Genomic DNA, 22,252 nt, shown 5'->3' with positions numbered 1-22,252 from the left:
ACCAAATATCAAGCAGTTGTGATTTTTAGTTGCTGAGAAAAGTGTTACGAAAATTTTGTAAATCCATGCTATACGTTTCATAAATACATTCAGTCAGTAAACAGGAAGTTGATGTACAACAGACCTGAAAACAGTATATATGGTATAGAACCCCCAAGCTGAAGTTTGGTACCAAATGGCTATGACTTGTGGTTGCTGAGAAAAAGGGTGTTGTTTCAGACGGACTGAGATACGGACAGAGGTAAACACCAGTATACCCCCCTCCTTTGGAGTGGGGGTATAATAATTAAAGTTTGTAGCACAGATTGCATATTGTGCCATTCGAAACAAACCTGATTTCTCCACTGCATTTTTAATTCATAATTCTAAAAAAAAAAGAAAAAAGAAAAATAACTGGCTATTTTAAATGTCTACTGCTAAACGTCCCCTCCTGAGGCCCAGAGCACATGCACTCTTCTACAGTGTAAATGGATTCGTATAGTTGATTGTGCATTTCAGTTCTAGTGGCTTCTATTCAGGTCTTCTATATAAATCAGGTACACTACCGTTCAAAAGTTTGGGGTCACCCAGACAATTTTGTTTTTTCCATGAAAAGTCACACTTTTATTTACCACCATAAGTTGTAAAATGAATAGAAAATATAGTCAAGACATGTTTCTGGCCATTTTGAGCATTTAATCGACCCCACAAATGTGATGCTCCAGAAACTCAATCTGCTCAAAGGAAGGTCAGTTTTATAGCTTCTCTAAAGAGCTCAACTGTTTTCAGCTGTGCTAACATGATTGTACAAGGGTTTTCTAATCCTCCATTAGCCTTCTGAGGCAATGAGCAAACACATTGTACCATTAGAACACTGGAGTGAGAGTTGCTGGAAATGGGCCTCTATACACCTATGGAGATATTGCACCAAAAACCACACATTTGCAGCTAGAATAGTCATTTACCACATTAGCAATGTATAGAGTGGATTTCTGATTAGTTTAAAGTGATCTTCATTGAAAAGAACAGTGCTTTTCTTTCAAAAATAAGGAAATTTCAAAGTGACCCCAAACTTTTGAACGGTAGTGTATATGCTTCATAACCTTTCATCTGTTTCCCTGTAGGCTTCCCATTTGTATTCCTAATGCATTCTTATCCTTGGCAGCAGCACACTTATATTTAGTGCTACTGATCCACAGCCTAGGGAGCAAGCATACACTTCACTACTAGCTCCCTTATTATATCCATCATCGACTACAGATGTGGAACAGTAATATCAGCTGGGTATGTGCATATAGCTTACCAGAAATAGGGGTTAATGAATTGCAATGGCATTAGGACTGGTGTAGTTCCCATTGAGCAAACTCTCATCTTTCCGTGATGCATATTGTGTTTCATAGGAAGATCTTCAAGTATCATAATATTATATTTCTGTCACCCCTAGCACACATTACCATTAAAGAGCTTCTGTAAATAGTAATAATGCTGACTATTTAACGGGATTAACAAATAGTTTTATTAATACATTTCTTCAGTCATATTCTGGGCCAAATATTTTGGCTTGTGAGAGAACATTAGCAACTCAAAACTCTGCAGGTGATGCTTTTTAAAGCTACTTTCCAGTTTCAATAAAGTAAAAAAATAAAAAAAAATTAAATAAATAAATAAAAAAACAAGTGGGAAACTTTTCTCTTTTATTCTGCTTTGTCCAGAAGAGAAATGCAATACAGACTGATCTCATACACACAAAATACATTTTAAAAGGCAGTATTTGGTTCAGGGAACAGTTTGGTTAGCAGGACCTGAAGACAATACATCTGACTCACACTTTTCTCTCTCTGTGTCTTTCTTAAGAGCTCTGAGGCATTTGTCCAGCCTTTTGATAGAGAGCTCCACGTCTTTTTTGGTGATGCCAATCGCAGAAGCAGCATTAAGGTACGGGCATGGGTAGGCATCCGAATGTGACATGAAGCCACGAAATGTGTGTCCGCTCACAGTTTGTTCAGCGCCCAGTGGCACGACTCTGAAACAACAAAGTAGAAACTAATTCAGAAACAATTTTAGAATCTATTAAAATACTTCCTCTACCACTCTTAAATGAATGTCAAAATGTGATTGTGAAATCAATCTGCAAAAGGAACAGGGTGGAAGAAATTTTCCTGAAAATGACAAGCAAATAAAATGTACAGCATCGAGAAGACACACTCCAAGCTTTTGAGGATGAGGGGCCTTGCTCAAGATTCAAACAGCCACTCTGGTAGTCCAAATGTACATCACTAGCTCAGACCTTTAAAGCTAGACTGCCTTTCAGATTTTTCAAGTGTAGGTCATAAAAAGAATTTTCCCTGACACCCAATTATTTTTGTTTAGTGGACCAAAAGCTACTGAATTCAAATCACAGATTTCCAATTTTATTATTTTTTTTAAAATATAACAATTAATGAATTATTCTCCGCTATTTTTTCCTGCTTCACCATGACCCAATTCAATATACTACGTCATGCATCACATGGTGGGCATTCCCCATTCACGCAAGGTATTGTGGGATACAAATTTGAAACAGGAGAGAAAAATGGACACGAGTATGCGAACGAAACATGAAAGACTGACGACAGTAACGGAAAGTGAGAAGAAAAGACATTATGTTGCGAAGGAAAGGAAACACAGGACCAAACTAATAAATATCGGCGGTCAGCGAGCACCTCGGTGTGATCAGCTGTTCATTTAGCGACAGAATTATGTAACAGTCAGTGCACGGTCAAGGTAAACCTGTAGATGGCAGTAATGCAACACTGTGGATGCCAACTGCCATAAAACCCAAAAGATGAAGAAAAAGGTAAACCTGTAGATGCGCACACGGACTTCCTCTCTCTGCTTGACTGCACAAAGTGAGCAATTTCATGCACATTATTTACTCAGGAATCCCCTCAAATTAAATAACTTCCCAGCCACAGAATGGCCTTTTTTTTTTTTTTTAGATATTACAGAAACACATCACAATGACCAAATTTCGGAGGAAACTAAATTTCACCGATTTTATGAAATCAAAATTCCATATAGCTTTAATTAGCACGAGTTAGCATGTGCAATTAAAATGGCTATGGTAATGACAAAGCTGGATAGACATTCTCGCCAAATTGACCTTTTATAACCTTTTAGCTGTTTTAGGACACTGGCAGTACTAGCTACTCTCTAAAGCTCAAAGAAAGAAAAAAAAAAGACAGTATTTCACAGTACAGTGACCTTTATTTAAATTAAGTTGGGACTCTGATCAACAGTGTTTAAATTTAGGACATCTCATCATGGATGGCAGCTCATGAGTTGAAACTAAATCATATGCAACCTGAGCTGCTGTATATCCATGGAGATACATCCCGTGTGTTCATTCCACTGGCTCCAGTTGCAGCCTGCATCAGATTTAAAACACTGATGTTTGCCTACAAACTCAAAAATGCACCACTGCCCACCCTGAAGCACTCAATTATATCCCACACTGCACCACAATCCATTCGAGCCTCTAAGGCTACGTTCACACTGCAGGCTGAAGTGACTCAAATCCGATCTTTTCGCCCATATGTGACCTGTATCCGATCTTTTATTGACAATATGAACGACACAGATCCGATTTTTTCAAATCCGACCCAGGCCGTTTGGATATGTGGTCCTAATTCCGATTCCTATCCGCTCTTTTCATATGCGACTTCAGTCTGAACCGCCAGGTCGCATTCATCCGACTTACACGTCATCAACAAGCCACAAACGTCACTATTCTGCGCTGAAGTAGGCGGCGGGTCTCTCAAAAAAAGTTACAACAACATGGCGCATAATCACGGGCGCAGATAGGGGGTGGGACTCGTCCCACCCAGATTTAAATTCACCTCGCTCGGTCCCCCCCGCTTATAGGGAGGAAAAAACGTCTATGCTGTCTTTCTTTGCATAACGCAAACCTCACGGAAAAATCAAAAGACTAATTACCATTCGGTTTATTGAGGTGCACAGCAGTACATACATAGTTGCAACAACTCACATAAAACAAAGACTGATATTCGGTTAGTTGAGCTGCGCAGACTGCACAGGTTGCGAGCTCGAGCTTGGTTGCTATAGTAACCCACAACAAGTTTGACAGGCATATCGGGGTTGGGGTTGGTTTGCTGGCAGCTTTGTCCCCCCACAGTTCCAAAAACGTATCTGCGCCCCTGCGCATGACATCAATGCGAGGGACGCTTCGGGCTGTGAAGGTTCTGAATCTTCTCAATGGAAGGACGCAGAGGTTAGGGAGCTGATTTCCGTTTGGGGGGATACAGCTATTCAAGCTAGATTGGATGGGTCATACCGCATCCGGGCGGTTTTACTTCCGTAAACACTGGCCATGCTCACTGCGTGTGACGTCGTCGTATCCTGCAATGCGCATGCGGAACACTTTTAGGTCACTTTTCGTTCATACTGAGGATCACATACGAGTCGCATGTATTTGTTAATGTGAACGACCTCACAAAAAAATCGGATTTCACAAAAAAATCGGAATTGAGCATTAAGCCTTGCAGTGTGAATGTAGCGTAAAACGGCTTGACCCACCATCCCGGTTTAAGTAAGACGTACATCAAGACTCTTCACTGTCCTGGCACTGAGGTGGTGAAATGCACTTCCCCTGCCTGTCAAACAGCTGAGTCACTGGTTGACTTCAAATGAAGACTAAAGGACTTCTATACATCTTTTTAAAAATAAAAAAAATCCCTTGTCTGGTGTTCTCCTTTCATGCTGTATAACCTCCCCCAGCAGGGTTTTAGCTCAATGGTATTCTTAGTTCCGGACCTCATGAACTAGCATGAAGATTTTTATAAAGGCTATAAGGCACTTCGAGAAGTCGCTCTGGTTAAGGGTGCCTGCAAGATGCTGTAAATAAATGTTTTTACGATTAAGTCCTTTTGAACAAATTAACATGAGTGAGTGGACTGGTCAAAGTGTGTAAACTGTCAAAGATGAGCTGAAACCAGGCAAACTGCAGGTCTATAACATTACTTTAAGAAACAGGGGGAGCTGAAAAGCTTGATCCAAGTTAATACTGAATGTGGTGAGACAGGTTACTGCGCCATAAAATATTATAGCCTACCGCATTCTAATAAGCAAATGCAGTCATGCAGCACCAGCTGACCAGAGGAAGAGGGTGGAGGCATTCCCAATTTGTGTATTCATAATGTTAATTTCTTGATAAGCTAAAGCTTTAGGTGCTTCTGTGCTGTATACCGTTATCTACAGACATTTTTAGGGACAACTGCAATTCCAAAAAAAGTTGGAATGCTGTGTAAAATGTCAATAAGAACATAATGCAATGATTTGCAAATCATGGAAACCATATATTCCACTGAAAGATAGTACAAAGACAACATATCAAATGTTGAATCTGAGAAATCTTCTTGTTTTTTTTATTTTTAAATATATGCTTATTTTGAATTTAATGCCAGCAACATGTTTCAGAAAAGTCAGGACGGGGCAGTAGAAGACTGGAAAAGGTGTGTAATGTTTAAAAATTCAGTTCATTGGCAACAGGTCAGTAACATGATTGGGTATAAAAAGAGCATCCCAGAGAGGCTGAGTATCTCAGAAGTAAAGATGAGGAGGGGTTCACCACTCTGTGAAAGACTGTGTGGGAAAACAGTGCAACAATTTAAGAATAACGTCCCTCAATGTAAAATTGCAAAGAATTTGGGGATCACATCATCTATGGTACATAATATGATAAAAAGATTCAGAGAATCTGGAGAAATCTCTGTATGCAAGAGACAAGGCTGAAAACTGACATGGGATGCCTGTGATCTTCAGGCCCTCAGGTGACACTGCATTAAAAGCAGACACGTGTCTGTCATGGCAATCGCTGCATGGGCTCAGGAACACTTCAGAAAATCATCATCTGTGAACTCAGTTCGTCACTGCATCCACAAATGCAAGTTAAAACCAGATATAAACAATATCCAGAAACACCGCCACCTTCTCTGGGCCCGAGATCTTTTACGATGGATGGAGGCAAAGTGAAAAATTGTCCCAAGGTCTGACGAATCAAAAGTAGAAATTATTTTTAGAAATCATGGACACCATGTCCTCCAGGCTAAAGAGGAGAGGGACCATCTGGCTTATCAGTGCACAGTTCAAAAGCCAGCATCTCTGATGGTATGAGGGTGCATTAGTGCACAGGACATGGATAGCTTGTATATTTGGGAAGCATCTGCAATGCTGAATGATATATACATGTTTTGGAGCAAAATGCTGCCATCCAGACATCTTTTTTTTTCAGGGAAGGCCTTCCTTCTTTCAGCAAGACAATGACAAACTGCTTTCTGCTCATATTACAACTCCATGACTTCATAGTAAAGGAGTCCAGGTGCTAAACTGGCCTGCCTGCAGTCCAGACCTGTCTCCCATTCAAATCATTTGGTGCATTATGAAGCGCAAAATGTGGTAAAGGAGCCCCCAAACTGCTGAACAACTGAAACTGTATATCAGGCAAGAACGGGACAACATTTCTCTTTCAAAACTACAGCAATTGGTCTCCTCAGTTCCCAAATGTTTACAGAGTGTTGTTAAAAGTGGAGGTGATGCAACACAGTGGTAAACATGCCCCTGTCCCAACTTTTTAGAAACATGTTGCTGGCACCAAATTCAAATTGAGCATATTTTTCATAAAATGATAAAAATTTCTCAGTTTCAACATTTGATACGTTGTCTTTGTCCTATTTTCAATGAAATACAGGGTTTCCATGATTTGCAAATCAGGGTATTCTGGTTTTATTTATAGTTTATACAGCGTCCCAACTTCTTCGGAATTGGGGTTGTCAATTAATTAAACAGTTTATTCTTCAAAAGAGAATAAGATATATGGTCAGGCTAACACAAGAACACACAATTATATTCATAGAAAAAAAAGTCAAATTCTAGTCTTGCATAATTAGTGTTAAATATTACAATTTTGAAAACTCACTCATATAATGGCTTTACATAATCTTTGAAACAATCATTACTAACAAAGCCCAGAACATATTACTATATCTATTAGACGTTCACTAAAAGCCTGTTGGACCATGTTTCCATCAGCTCAGTGAAACAGAAAAATCAATAGAAAGGTCTTGACTACACATGCTGAAACTCATTAGACAACTCGAGAACGCTGTGGACATGCAGTACTATGTTACTCTGTTTTGCTTCATGCTTTTCAGGAGATCCAAAATATTGACCTGAGCCTCACTTTCAGTGTACATTGGGCGATTTTTAATTTGATTCTAAATTTGGTTCAAGGATGTTTGCATGCAGTGTCTATCATGAAACTGATTTATTTCACACAGAGCAAAGACACATTAAAAAAAATTACTAGTCCAACCTCTCTCAATTTATTAAATTAGTTGCACTATAAAAAGCTAACTTTTATCGATAAGAAAAAAACAGTGTAGAAATTTAAAGACAGCAGAAATTGCTTAACCTATGATAACCTATAAAATATGTAATGTATCACCATCACTGCTGCAGGGAAAAATATAATAAAGAGAGCTCCGTTTACAGTTATGAGACTGGGCAGTAATACTAAATCGCCTTGTTAATACGAAATTAAGCCTCACATTAAACTGCAATTCCACACTATCTATTCTGTATCTGCAGTGAACTGAAACTGGTTCTTCTGTGGGAAACTAAGGTGGAAAAACACCTTTGGAAACGTAACCCTTTAATCTCCCAGGCTCCGTCAACACTGCTCACTGATATAATGGCATACCTTTTCCTATAAGTTGAACTGTAGATATACTATAGTATTATATACTATCCGTCCATCCATCATCTGTAGCTGCTTATCCTGTTCTACAGGGTCGCAGGCAAGCTGGAGCCTATCCCAGCTGACTATGGGTGAGAGGCGGGGTACACCCTGGACAAGTCAACAGGTCATCACAGGGCTGACACATAGACACAGACAACCATTCACACTCACATTCACACCTACGGTCAATTTAGAGCCACCAATTAGTCTAACCTGCATGTCTTTGGACTGCAGGGGAAACCGGAGCACCCGGAGGAAACCCACGCGGACACGGGGAGAACATGCAAACTCCACACAGAAAGGCCCTCGCCAGCCGCTGGGCTCGAACCCAGGACCTTCTTGTTGTGAGGCAACAGCGCTAACCATTACACCACTGTGCCGTCCCTATATATTATACAAATAATATATAATACTATAGCATTAGTACTAAATAATACAATTTGTTAAAATGAATAACTTTAAAAAAAAAAAAAAAAAAAGATGGAACCTTCATGGGTTGATGTGAATGAAGAGGTTGAAACATTAATATTCAGATTAAGAGCTTGTAGAAAGAACAGTGCAACTTGGGCATAAAAACAAGGGTATAATTAGGATAATACAGGAATATTGTGTATAATGTAGTATATACATATATATGGTGCTGCAGTGGAGAGGGTGAGCAGCACCAAATTCCTAGGGGTGTACATCGCTGAGGACCTCTCCTGGTCCAACAACACCGCATCGCTGGCCAAGAAGGCTCAAACTCGCCTCTACTTCCTCCGCAAACTGAGGAGTGCATGAGTCCCACCCCCCCATCATGTGCTCATTCTACAGGGGCACTATTGAATGTGTCCTCACTGGCTGCATCACTGCGTGGTATGGAGGCTGCAGTGCCTCCTGCCAGAAGACTCTGTAATGCATAGTGAACACGGCCAGCAAGATCATTGGTACCCCTCAGCCCTCCCTTACGGACATCTATCACTCCCGTCTCACCCGCAGAGCCATCAGCATCGCTCCTACCCTTCACACTCACTCTTCAGCCTCCTGCCCTCAGGGAAAAGGTACCGGAGCCTCTGGGCGCGCTCCACAAGACTGCTGAACAGGTTCATCCACCAAGCTGTCAGGATGTTGAACTCTGTCCACTACCTACCCCCTACCCTTGGTCTGTAACACATTCATTCACACAAGAAACTCTGTCTCATCAGTTTGCACATCACACCACAATCATTAGCATCACTGCTGTATCTGCTGCTATTGCTCATTTGCACTACTGTTCATATACACCTCATAAGCTGTTCTTCTAGCACCTTCTCCGTTAGATATTGTACTGTACTTGCACTCCTGATATTTTGTACATTGTTTGATTTTAGAGTGTATTTTCTATCTATCTATCTATCTATCTATCTATCTATCTATCTATCTATCTATCTATCTATCTATCTATCTAGTGCATCTCAAAAAATTTGAATACCATGAAAAAGTTCCTTTTTTTTCATAATTTAATTCAAAAAGGTAAACTTTCATACATTCTATATTCATTACATGTAAAGTGAAATATTTAAAGCCTTTTTTGTTTTAATTTTGATGATTATGGCTTATAGCTCATGAAAATCAGAAATCCAGTATCTCAAATTATTAGAATATTCCCTAAGATCAATCAAAAAAGGATTTACAATACAGAAATGTCCAACTTCTGAAAAGTATATTAATTTATACACTCAATACTTGGTTGGGGCTCCTTTACCATGAATTACTGTATCAGTGCGGTGTGGCATGGAGGTGATCAGTCTGTGGCACTGCTGAGGTGTTATTGAAGCTCAGGTTGCTTTGATAGTGGCCTTCAGCGTATCTGTATTTTTGGGTCGGGTGTTTCTCATCTTCCTCTCGACAATACCCCATAGATTCTCTATGGGGTTCAGGTCAGGCAAGTTGGCTGGCCAATCAAACAGTAATATCATGGTCAGCAAACCATTTGGTAGTAGTTTTGGCACTGTGGGTAGGTGCCAAATCCTGCTGGAAAAGGAAATCAGCATCTCCAAAAAGCTCGTCAGTAGATGGAAGCATGAAGTGCTCTAAAATCTCCTGGTAGATGGCTGTGTTGACTTTGGACTTGATAAAATACAGTGGACCAACACCAGCAGATGGCATGGCACCCCAAATCGTCATAGACTGTGGAAACTTCACACTGGGCTTCAAACACCTTGGATTCTGTGCCTCTCCACTCTTCCACCAGACTCTAGAACCGTGATTTCCAAATTAAATGCAAAATGTACTTTCATCTGAAAAGAGGACTTTGGACCACTGAGCAACAGTCCATTTCTTTCTCCCCTTAGCCCAGATAAGACACTTCTGACATTGTCTCTGGCTCAAGAGTAGCTTGATATTAGGAATGCGAAAGTTGTATCCCCTTTCTTGAAGATGTCTGTTCGTGATGGGTCTTGATACACTGACACCAGCCTCAGTCCACTCCTTGTGAAGCTCTCTCAAGTTCTTGAATCGACTTTTCTTGACAATCCTCTCAAGACTGCGGCCATCCCTGTTGCTTGTGCACCTTTTCCAGCCACCCTTTTCAGCAATGACCTTTTGTGGTTTACCCTCCTTGTGGAGGGCATCAGTGATCATCTTCTGGACAACAGTCAAGTCAGCAGTCTTCCCCATGATTGTGGTTGTGTGTACTGAACTAGACCGAGAGATACGCTGTGTTCATACTGTTTTACTCAAACTCGAAATGAAATATTCTAATATTTTGAGATGTTTTTTTTTTTATGTTTTTGTACTGTATGCCATACTGATTAAAATTAAAATAGAAAAATGTTTGAAACATTTTAGTTTATGTGTAATGAGTCTATAATATATAACTTTCACTTTCTTAAATAACTGATGGAAAATATTGAACTTTTTCACAATATTATTTTTTGAGATGAACTAGTGTATGTATGTATGTATGTATGTATGTATGTAGATAGATAGATAGATAGATAGATAGATAGATAGATAGATAGATAGATAGATAGATAGATAGATAGTTTTTCTTTTTTGTAATCTTTATCTGTTTTTACAAGTAAGGTGAGAGAGAAACAGCATTTCGACTCTCCTATATGTCCTGGATATATAGTGAAATTGACAAAGAATCTTTGAATATACTGTCTGATACTCCATTTGAGATAAAAGGCTGAGTACAGTGGGCATGAAAATATTCAGCATATTTTGGCCAGGACTGCTGAGTGGATAGAAAAAGCTCACCTGGCTCCCGACACCTGTCTGGTGAAGAGCATAGAGCCCAGCTGGGTAACAGCTTTATTACAGCTAGCCTGTAGACCATCCAGGGACATAGCTGAGGAGGACAAAACGGCAAAAACCTTTTAGCACAAAAATGCATGTGTCGTCAGTTCACTAATTTAACTGACATACAATAACTTTCGTATGGAAATAAGTGAAACAGTGTTTGCTGCTTCACACTCTGTAATGTTTAACACTTTTATGGAATTCCCCTGGTGTCGTCGAACTTAACCCCTTTTTACTTTAACCTACGAGTCTGTGTCCTTTCACCTATGAGACAGCAGCTCAGAAAACATAAATACCCTTCATAAAAATAGGCAAGAATAAAATCAGTAGAATCATTTCAGTTCATTTATCCTCTGACTCCCAGCTCTCAGATTCCTGCAGTCTCTCAGCCCGATGTGCTGTAGCCAATCAGCAATGAGCGTGTGATGTTCAGTAATGACCTCCCCTTTTGTTTTGAGTTAATGCATTTTTTTGGTTTTGCTGTTGCATTTTCTGATTTGCTCGTGTTTTTGGTTTGCTCATGTGTTTTGCACTTACAGGTCTGTCCTTTCATTGTCATAAGACATGCTGTGCCATCTGTTTTGATGGCAATGATATTATATTATATTGATTCCTAAGAAGAGCACTGGTCATGAATTTTAAAACAAACATAGAAAGAACTGTGTCGGATAGGAGAAGAAGTGCCTGACAGCATTGTGTTTATATTTGACTTGGTTATGTACTATGATGGTCTAATCCAGTGAGAATTGAAGGTAATGTGATTTAGATCTGTGCGTGTGTGTGTATACACGCAACTCACCCAGTGATATGGGATTATGTGGTGTGTGCAGCAGTCTCTCTCCATGCCTGTCAGCCAGTGTCTTCAGCTCCTGAGTCAGGTAGGTGTACAGCTCCTTCAGGGAGTGCAAACTCGGTTATAAATAGCCCCACAATGATCAGCCTTTTTGCTGCACATACTGTTTACTGCTCATGTTGCAATTTTCCATCTGCGGCCAACTCCCTCCATCTGCTTCACTGTTCCTCACTCCTGCTCTCTCTCTCTCTCTTGCTCTCTTTATCCTTTCTCTCTTCCTCCACATGCCTTTATTAGCATCCCATTAGCTCTCCTCATACTTTAATGGCAGTAGTGTACTATGAATAGCAGTGCTGGTGATATTACAGTTCAACTCTATTACAGAGGACCAAAATGAGACGATGCAGCAGCACATGATAAATCCTGTGTGAGCATCGTACATCAAGGGCTGTTTTATTTTTGTCCTGAAGATGCTGCCATTGAAAGACCTTTACATGGTGAAATGCTCTAACAACAGAATTAGGTTTATAATTCAGAATACCGTTATTTTATTCATACAGTATTGCGGTCATCAAAAAAAACAAATGCTTTATTATTTATATTTCATAAACTTTATAATTTTAAAATGACAACTGACATTTACATATATTACGTTCCATGAAGAAAGGACCAATAAAAATTGTGCAAAATTAAATCAAAACGCACTGGCAATACAATCTGCCTCAAACCTCCTACCCCAAGGGCTGAATTCAAACAAACAAACAATTTTACGCAAGCAAGATTATCTTTTATTTCATTTTGTTCATTAAAATCATATGTAAGATAAAGGAAAATAGAAACAAATCTAGTTAGCCAGTTGCATTTTCACATACACACAACTTTACAGAATTTGTAGAAACTTGATTTCTTTCCCAGTCTGACTAAAGCACCAGTCTCTTATGGTTAACATGACATAACTGTAACTATATTTTTCAGCAAAGCAAAAGTATGAGCGTTGGAGGAGTTATGTACCATGGTGAATGGTACAGACAAGAATGTACGGAAACAAGAACATAAAACATCACAAAAGTGAAAACCCCTTAAGATGAAACCTATATAAAAACTATGTACATTATATACTTTCATGTTGCTGCAGAAAACGTCCATCTCCACAAGTGTCCAGAGTTTACATGTTATTTTTGCCATAAAAATTATATTGGCTTTCGTAACTTTAGTAACTATTAATCATAATTTATCCTTAATAACTGAGCTAGAGGTGATGGCGGCGAGGAAAAACTCCCTGAAACAGCATGAAGAAACCTTGAGAGGAACCAGACAAGGTGGCACCATACAGTGCTGTTATAAATAATTCCTGTTCTATAACTGTATGCTATACAATCAAAAAGCACATCTGTGGACCTTATGAGCATGATCTCAAACGCATTACGAAGGCAAGAAATTGTACGAATTAACTTTTGACAAGTCACACCTGTTAAGTGAAAAGCATTCCAGGTGACTACCTCATGAAGCTGGTTAAGATGATGCCAGTAGTGTGCAAAGCACCATCAAGGTAAACGGTGGCTATTTTGAACGATCTAAAATATGAAAAATATTGTGTTTAACACGTTTTTGTTCCTGCATAATTCCATACATGTTGCATTGGTTATTTCATAGTTTTGATGTCTTCAGTATTGTTCTGCAATGGAGAAAATAGCCAAAATACAGAAAAAACTATGAATGAGTAGGGGTGTACAAACTTTCAACTGGTACTGTATTTTATATTTATATATATGATATTACACAGTGGCGTGAAGATATGAAGCTGATCTTTGAGTGGTGAAATATTTTTCAATACGAGACGATAAACTTCCTGTCTTCGCACCACCATGTAAATGTTCTTTGTATTATATGGACACATCAACAAAAAAAAAACTACTCAAGCTAATCAAAAGAATTTTCATTTTGAACTGGTTCGCCATTTTGACGATGCGCGTCAAGTCAGCGGGAAAACACTGGAGTGACATCATCGGAGTGAAATATCAGGATATGAGGTCACTCATATTTGCGATATATTTCAGATGAAAAATCCAAGTTTTTCAACATGAGAAGATAAAATTCATGTCTTCAAGCCAACGTGTGATTTTCTTTTTATTATAGAGACACATTCACAAACAAAAAGTACCGACATTTATCAAAACAATTCATCGATTTCAAAGAGATTTTATGTGTGTGTGTGTTATTTACCAGCTGGGAGGTTTGTATCGTGAAATACCGTGACTGGGATCTTGAAAAGTACTGAGCGAGGCCCTCTGGGCCGAGGTCAGTATTCAAGGCCGAGGTCACAGTATTTCACCATACGGACCGACCTTAAGCTGGTAAATAACATATTAATTTTTTTCTTTACCAAATTCTAACAGAAAACGAGAGCGCCCGAAAGGGAAAACCGAGCCAAGCCGCCATTTTGAATCCTCATTCACGGCTGTAATGCAAATTGCTTTCTCCTCGGTATACAAGTGCACTTCCATGGCAGGGAAAAAACTACATTTTGCCGCCTATGTAGTCCCCTATTTATACAAAATTGAGTCATTCAGGATTCAGCCATGTTTTTGCTCGGCGTTAGCAACAGTTAGAGGTTTTTAGCTTTCTCCTGAAGTGTTTTCTTTTATTTCTTCTTCCTCAGGGTAGTAAAACTCGCTTTCGCTGTGCACACTGTCATTATTGCTATCCATGATGTAAAATTAATGCTATTCTCCTGAGAAATGCTGGCAAAAAATTATAAGAATTTTGATAATCTTATAAATAAATCTTATTTAAAAAAAAAAAAGATAAATGTTGTTTGTTGTTGTGAACGAGCGAGTCGCCAGAGGTCCATAACCAGGGTCTGTACCGTGGGATACGGACCCGCTCGCCAGCCAATCAGAGCGCAGGATTTGATGGAAACCAGACCGCGAAAAAAATAATGAACAATGTGTCATGGTCGTAGTTCGTATGAAAAATCCGAGTGGCGTATTTCCCAGTAAAACACTTGTGTCTGTATTTTCCTTTGCATCATATGAGGTCATTATAATTTTCATTTGCTCCTGTTTAAAAGCCTGAAGAGGAATTACTGCAGCTATTCCTTTGTGACATGGCCATTTATCCACAAACACTTCAGTACACGCAGGTGGCTGGTGCACTAAAACACTGCACACAACTACCACTGTCTGTCTGTCCTCCTCAATCAATATTAACAAGAGAGAGCTGGTAGGAAATGTTAGCAGGTACTGCATAGAAAGGAACATTCCATCATATTCAGCATTGAATGCATCGGTGCAGTGTGTTTACCTTTCTCTCAGACAGGAGTTTCTTATAGCCACTGGCCCCGAGGCTGAGCAGAGTGATGAGCACATCCAGAGACGGAGAAGCTGATGCACGACCTGGTGGAGGGAAATGAATCAAGATAAATTCCGGCAAGGGCAAAAAAAATTGATAATAAGAAAGCTACAGGTGTGTAATAAAATAATTATTTTTCACATTTATAAAATATCTGTGCTAACAGTTCTGACAGAAAAGAATGTGTATCTGTTAAAACTATTCCACTAGGAATTGTACATGATGTGGAAGACTCAACATACTAAAAACTTGTCCTGAACTAAAGGAGTGCACAATCAATATTACAGCATTTGGTATTCACACTGCAGTAAGAGGCTGGGAATGACGAAGGTAAGAAAGGATAGTTTGAGACACCAGAGAAAAAACAAAACAGGCAGAGAGAAATAATATCTCAAGTCTAACAACCGTGACTTCAGAAGTGGTGCATTGTGTGTTTGCAGAAAATAGCAAATAAACTGAAAAGGACCCTTTATATGAACTGAAATTTTGATAAAATTGTTCAAACTGAGTCTGTCATTTACAAAACACGTTCACAGAGACAAACGGGAAGTGATTTACACACTAACCAGGGTACATTTTACTGATCTCTTTAATGAAGTCCTCATCAAAGCCTGCAATGATGGCACCTCCAACGGGAACCATGAAATTTTTGTCCAAGCTTTGAACAAAGGCATCAATTCTGCCCACTCGTGCACCCTGTAAATACACTCTATTAACTCACATGTCTGAACAGCTTAACCTCAGCAAAACAACAGCAAAATGTTTCAGCTAGAGAAGCATGTGCGCTTTACCTGTTGTATGAGGTGCATGCATTTAGATGACTGCACTCCATAGGCATTGTTGACGATATGAGGGATGTTATATTTGGCACACATAACAGCGAGCTCTTCCAACCTGGACAGTAAGAGGCAGAGAAGTGATCTGCATATCTCATCTCATCTCATTATCTCTAGCTGCTTTATCCTGTTCTACAGAGTCTCAGGCAAGCTGGAGCCTATCCCAGCTGACTACGGGCGAAAGGCGGGGTACACCCTGGACAAGTCGCCAGGTCATCACAGGGCTGACACATAGACACAGACAACCATTCACACTCACATTCACACCTACGGTCAATTTAGAGTCACCAGTTAACCTAACCTGCATGTCTTTGGACTGTGGAGGAAACCGGAGCACCCGGAGGAAACCCACGCGGACACGGGGAGAACATGCAAACTCTACACAGAAAGGCCCTCGCCGGCCACGGGGCTCGAACCTGGACCTTCTTGCTGTGAGGTGACAGCGCTAACCACTACACCACCGTGCCAATCTGCATATCTGTGATGTATTTATCTCAGTTCTACACAGGTTCGTTCTTAAAACTTAAATATAAAAAAAAGTGTTCGCCGTCCAGAGTAACATCTGATTGCAAGCTCGAATCCCGATGATGCCTCAGCCATCTGTGGACAGGAGCCCAAGAAGTGCGGGCATGGCATACTCTCTCTCCCATCAATCACAGAGTCACTCGCTAATCATGTGCTTCTGTGACAGGGCTCCCACTCAAATTCAGATGTCAAGTTCTGTGACTTTTCCCTGACTTTCACTGACGAAATAGATGAATTTCTATGACTATACATAATGCACAGAAAAACAGGCTGTCTTTATGCTGAATAGACAAAAAACAGCCACAGTATTTTAAATCCATCAAGCTTTGTTTACTAATTCACAGACGTTTTCAATACAAAAATTAGTTTTCATGGCTTAAACCGAGTGAAATACAGCATGGAAAATATTGCCATTTTGCCAAAATGGCAACTTAAATTTAAACATCAGGGTTCTCCAGAAAATCTGAAGTAGCAGGCTTAAAATAAATAAATAAATAAATAAATAAATAAAATAATAGTAGGCAGCTCTGGAATTTGCAGTGGTGAAGCCGCCGTGGCATGCCAAAGGTGTGCTATTGCTAGGAGGGTCTGTGGGCATGCCCCCCCCCCACACCCCAAAAATTGTTTAATTTACATGCTTTCAGGTGGCTCCTGCTACATTCTCAGCTAATAAACTATCAATCATTTCCCTGTAAAATTCTTGCAAAATATGTATGAAATTTCCCCCCAGATGTGTGTGTGTGTGCTTGGCTTTCTCAGTTACCCTCTGTAGTACGCTGCCTGGCTCTGTAACATAACTACATGGTGAGCTTATTTGGCGCATGTGTAATGTACTTGATGTGCTTCTGGTGTGGTATTGTGTAGTTTTAATTTCAGCATAAATATTTGCACACAATTAGTTATTTGCACTTGCACTTTATAAGTATGAAGCCTTAGCTATGGGACCAGACCTCTCTACAGGAACTTAGGCACTCCGGGTAGCTTTTGGATATGAAAATAATTTTTAAATAGAGAATGATGAATCTTCTAATTATTTTCTTTAAGTTTACTTATCATTCATCCCTACTAATCTAATAAATTGAGGAAAACAAAACTGAATTCACACAACTTTACTTACATTTTAAATTTTGCTTGTTGTACCTCCAAATAAAATATACTGATAATACTTGACAGTCTTTGGATCTCAGCACACAATATTCAAGTCGTCTGCTACAGCATGGTCAGGTGGTCCGGCTCAGCCGATCAGAGCATGAGAATCGATCAACAAATATGGCAGCACTTCTGGTCATGCTAGACCCGAATCGAAGACAATTTTGTGGTGAAATTATTGGATTTGCAGCAAATTATGGGCAGCAGAGATGCTATAAATCGCTTGAATATTGAAAGGCAAGTTTTAATTTTTGTCTTAGATCAAGTAGCCGACCCAGACCGTCTGTGTAGGTGGAGAAAACCGCCAGTTACTGGCGCTTGTGGACATCTCTGAACATGCTACAAACAAAATTCCCTGACATTCCATGACTTGGCCCAAAATATAACCAAATCCCCTGACTTTCCATGTCTGAAATAGACATTTTAAAATTCCACGATATTCCCAAAATTCCATGATCCATGGGAATCCTGCTGTGAGCTCATGCATGCAGCAGGCGGATAGCACTTTCCTCCGAGGTTACGCCAGACGGTGCATGAGCAGCAGTTCAAAAAGACGCGGTCAGCTGGCTTCACATACCTCAGAGGAAGCACCTGATAGCCCTCACCCTTCCTGACTGGTAACCTTAATTATTCTACCTACATTCATTGGATATGAGCAATCGGACGCTCTAATTGGCTACTCTACTACTAGGATATCAGCTCATATACTGAGAGTAGAGAAAAACAAAATGGCGGAGTGCGTTGCTGAACCAACTGAGGACGAAAAAAAAAATCTACTCAAAAACAAAACCCTCCCAAAAAATGCAAAAAGAAAGCAACAAAATATGGCCTAAAAGTATTTGGTGGTAAGAACATATGCAGGGGTGATAGCATTCCGGCGCGCTGCGCCGGATTTCCGGCGCGCCGTAGCTGGGGAAAAAAAAAAAAATCTAGTTCGCCCATTGTCCTGTGTCATTCTGAGATGCGCAGATAGACAGTAAAGGGAATTCGGAATTCCCTTTACTGTCTATCTGCGCATCTCAGAATGACACAGGACAATGGGCGAACTAGATTTTTTTTTTCCCCCAGCCACGGCGCGCCGGAAATCCGGCGCGGCGCCGGAACGCTATCACCCCTGCATATGTTTTTATTTTTCAAGAATTATTATTATTATTATAGCAGGCGAAGCTCTCAATTTACCGGTCGATCTACGTTCCGACTCTCACCTATGGTCATGAGCTTTGGGTAATGACAGAAAGAACAAGATCGCGGATACAAGCGGCCGAAATGAGTTTCCTTCGCAGGATGGCTGGGCGCTCCCTTAGAGATAGGGTGAGAAGCACAGTCACTCGAGAGGAGCTCGGAGTAGAGCCGCTGCTCCTCCACATCGAGAGGAATCAGCTGGGGTGGCTCGGGAATCTTTTTCGGATGCCTCCTGGACGCCTCCCTGGGGAGGTGTTCCAGGCATGTCCCCCCGGGAGGAGGCCCTGGGGAAGACCCAGGACACGCTGGAGGGACTATGTCTCTCGGCTGGCCTGGGAACGCCTCGGTGTTCTTCCCGAGGAGCTGGCCGAGGTGTCTGGGGAAAGGGAAGTTTGGGCTTCCATGCTTAGACTGCTGCCTCCGCGACCCGGCCCCGGATAAAGCGGAAGAAGACGAGACGAGATTATAGCAGCATTTTTCCGGTTTCTTTACATTCTTCACCTTTAAGCATTAAAATGCGTTGAATTTTTTTAGACTGGTTCAAAAGCTCAAAGAAGTTTGAAAATTACATAACTGAAATGTCCAAGGAAGAATTAAATAAATGTTTATAGCTATTCTATACCTCGGCACGACAGCACGACAACACTTTCTACAAAAAACCAACACTAAAGTCAATTTGTGCAGCCATCGATAGGTTTTTAAGAAGTCTGCCTAAGCAGAAATGATTTTGTCAGACGTTTTGTATAATGTTTCTATTTATCAAATTTGCAAAAAATAAAAATGCTCCGTTTCTCAAAATCCAGTGAATGTGGATAGAATAAAACAGTTATTCCACTCAATCTCATTGTACATGGCTAATAGCCAACTCGGGGCTACACACCTCATCAGCTCATGTACGGCTTGATTTTGTGGAATAACTGTTAATTATAGTTGATTGCAAAATGTTTTATTCTCTTTATTGTTGATTGCAAAACCTTTCATTTTATATCCCATTTCATTCCATGGGAAGTTTTTCCAAATAAAAGTCTTCAAGTTAGAAGAACTATGTTTGAGACAGACCATAACTGGCCAGCTGACTTGCCTGTCAGGGACACGAGGAGCAAAACAGGAAGTAGTAGAATGAATACAGAGGATATTCTCAGCTCCAAGTTCCTCAATCTTCTTCTCCATGGCCTCCAGATCTGTCCTCAACTCATCTCCTTCCAGAACACTCTCAATGACCACCGGCTCAAACCCTGCTCATATTCACACCAGACAATACAGGCATTTCAAATCTTATTTGACATAAAATAAACACACTGTTTACAGGCATCTCTCCACCACAAGTGAACAATGCTGACTATGCATTTTTTGTGCACAAGATCAACCGAAAAAATCAATCATAAAGCAGTTTCTAAATATGGTAGAATGTAGCTAACTCAAGCTGCCTATCTGCAATTAAAGTATAATATTGACTGTACTGTCTGATTGGCTTTTCTTTAATTAATTAGTTTAATTATGTTTAACGTCATACTACAGATGCCAGTGTCGTACCAGCAGTCACCATGGATTTGAAACAGGACTTCTGGTCAATGCGAGGCCAAAGAATGTAGCGTGCCGACGGCCTCCTGTGTCGGAGTGTCAGGAAACACAACGTCAAACTCATTCCAGTTGCCATGGGTACCACAAAGCATGAAGACACACTTCTAACACCTGTGTGAAGGAAAAAAAAAAGTTTCATCCAATAATTTCATGAAGACAAAATAGCAAATTTCTCAATGTGTCTCAGTTAATCATGGGACATTCACCACTAAATCTGAGAACATCCAGCACTACTGAATTGGTGATCTTGTTGAGGAGACTGGAGCCAGCGGCCTTGGGCTGAACAGCAGCGATATCCCCAGAGCGGCCGATGCCATGGATCAATCTAAGACAGAGAACAGAATTCGAGCTTCTTCTAAGTTTGCAATGTGAATGGAGCTTTACACAATTCTGCAACACTTTTCTAGTTTTTGTTTTCTTTTAAAAAGATGACATATGTTCTCATATCGATATAGAAGGAAATGTCGGCAAACACAGCATTCTGCCGTGCTACACCAACATTTTAACCATTATTATTGGTTGAGGGATTCTGATTTGAGCTTTTATTTTGTTGTAGAAAACAGTAATTGTGTTATAATTTGATGAGTATTGCAGTTGCCCTGTAAACTACTTGTGTATTATAGTAAGAGGCTGTATATATTTAAGGCAAGACACTGCAGGTAGAAATGCAGATTTTAGGGAAATCATGGGGAAGCCATGGCCTAATGGTGAGAGAAGCTAGTCTGGCTAACGCGACTTCAAAGCTCTACGAGCTATTGGTCTGGCCAAGATATTAAGCCCAACCGTTTCCCAGAGCCCGTGGTTGACCCATCTCCCCGAAATGCCTCAGTTTGCTACTGGTCGAAGCCAGAAAAGGCTGTGACGAAGCTTAAACCAATCACATCACTCTTTCCTCTGACGTATGTGACGCGACGGGGCTAACTGGTAGATTAAACCATAGACATCCTATTATTAAACTCTTACCGAAGCCGGTCGGGAGCAAGGCGAAAACGTCCTTCCTTTCAATAAATGCCTCCAGGGCTGCTCTTTGCTCCGTTTTCAATGAGAACTTCCCGTTGAATGCTTTCAATACAGCATTCGTGAATGAAGCGCTTCCGGCATAGATTCTGTAAACAATCTATGGCTTCCGGTCGCAGTTCTACTACGTCAGTGCCTTGAACACGCCTCTACCCAGGGCTGTTGGAGATGCTCAAAGTTGATTGGTTCCCGATTTTTAGGGAGCTTGGAAGAGCTGTAGATAGCTTGCCTGGCCAGACTAAGCTCGCAACAGGCCCTCGTGTTGCGTCACGCTTAGGATGGACGGGCCCAGGCTAGAGAGAAGCAGCTTTGGGACCAAAAGGTTGGTGGTTTGATTTCCTGGACCAGCAGGAATGGCTGAAATGCCTTTGAGCAAAGCACCAAACCCCCATCTGCTCCCCAAGCTGCTCTGGGTATGTTGTATGTTGCTCTGGATAAGAGCGTCTGCTAAATATATAATGTTATGTAATGAAATTTTGGTCACACCATTTTCCCCCAGCTTTTGGGATATTTATTGTGTGTGTGTGTGTGTGTGTGTGTGAGTGAGATATATGATGTCTATAACATATCTTCACTTAAACTGTTGTATTAAAAATACTCAGCGGATATACAGTACTGTGTAAAAGTCTAAGCCACTTTATTATTTTTTTTTTTTAAGTACAAACTTTGTTATAGACTTTTATGTTATGTTATGACTTCTACATTATGGAACCAGTACAAAAGCATTTTAGATTTCCGAACATTAGTTTTCCAGCACAAAATTAAATGTTACAGAAAAAT

General features: G+C 40.3%; 1 protein-coding gene across 4 annotated transcripts in view; it reads right to left on the bottom strand.

The window, feature by feature from the left end:
- Positions 1-1,659: 1,659 nt before the first annotated feature.
- sepsecs (Sep (O-phosphoserine) tRNA:Sec (selenocysteine) tRNA synthase) overlaps positions 1,660-22,252 on the bottom strand; it is a 44,671-nt gene continuing 24,078 nt past the window's right edge. Inside the window, exons 3-12 of one of the 4 annotated variants that reach the window (XR_009655683.1) lie at positions 20,662-20,780; positions 20,408-20,566; positions 19,956-20,109; positions 15,974-16,076; positions 15,749-15,878; positions 15,135-15,226; positions 11,838-11,931; positions 10,997-11,087; positions 8,787-8,917; positions 1,913-2,002 (exon numbers count right to left, since the gene is read on the bottom strand). Coding sequence is in view for 1 of the 4 variants with exons in the window: in XM_060935003.1 (XP_060790986.1) it covers positions 1,756-2,002; positions 10,997-11,087; positions 11,838-11,931; positions 15,135-15,226; positions 15,749-15,878; positions 15,974-16,076; positions 19,956-20,109; positions 20,408-20,566; positions 20,662-20,780 (1,189 nt within the window). In the remaining 3 variants the exon portion in view is untranslated. Of the gene's footprint in view, positions 2,003-8,746; positions 8,918-10,996; positions 11,088-11,837; positions 11,932-15,134; positions 15,227-15,748; positions 15,879-15,973; positions 16,077-19,955; positions 20,110-20,407; positions 20,567-20,661; positions 20,781-22,252 lie in introns of all 4 variants that reach the window. The other 3 variants (XR_009655682.1, XR_009655686.1, XM_060935003.1) reach the window with 3 other exon arrangements.

Source organism: Neoarius graeffei, chromosome 1, assembly GCF_027579695.1.
Source record: "Neoarius graeffei isolate fNeoGra1 chromosome 1, fNeoGra1.pri, whole genome shotgun sequence".
In the NCBI taxonomy this organism is placed as follows: domain Eukaryota; kingdom Metazoa; phylum Chordata; class Actinopteri; order Siluriformes; family Ariidae; genus Neoarius; species Neoarius graeffei.
This window is presented reverse-complemented; position numbering and strand designations above follow the sequence as displayed.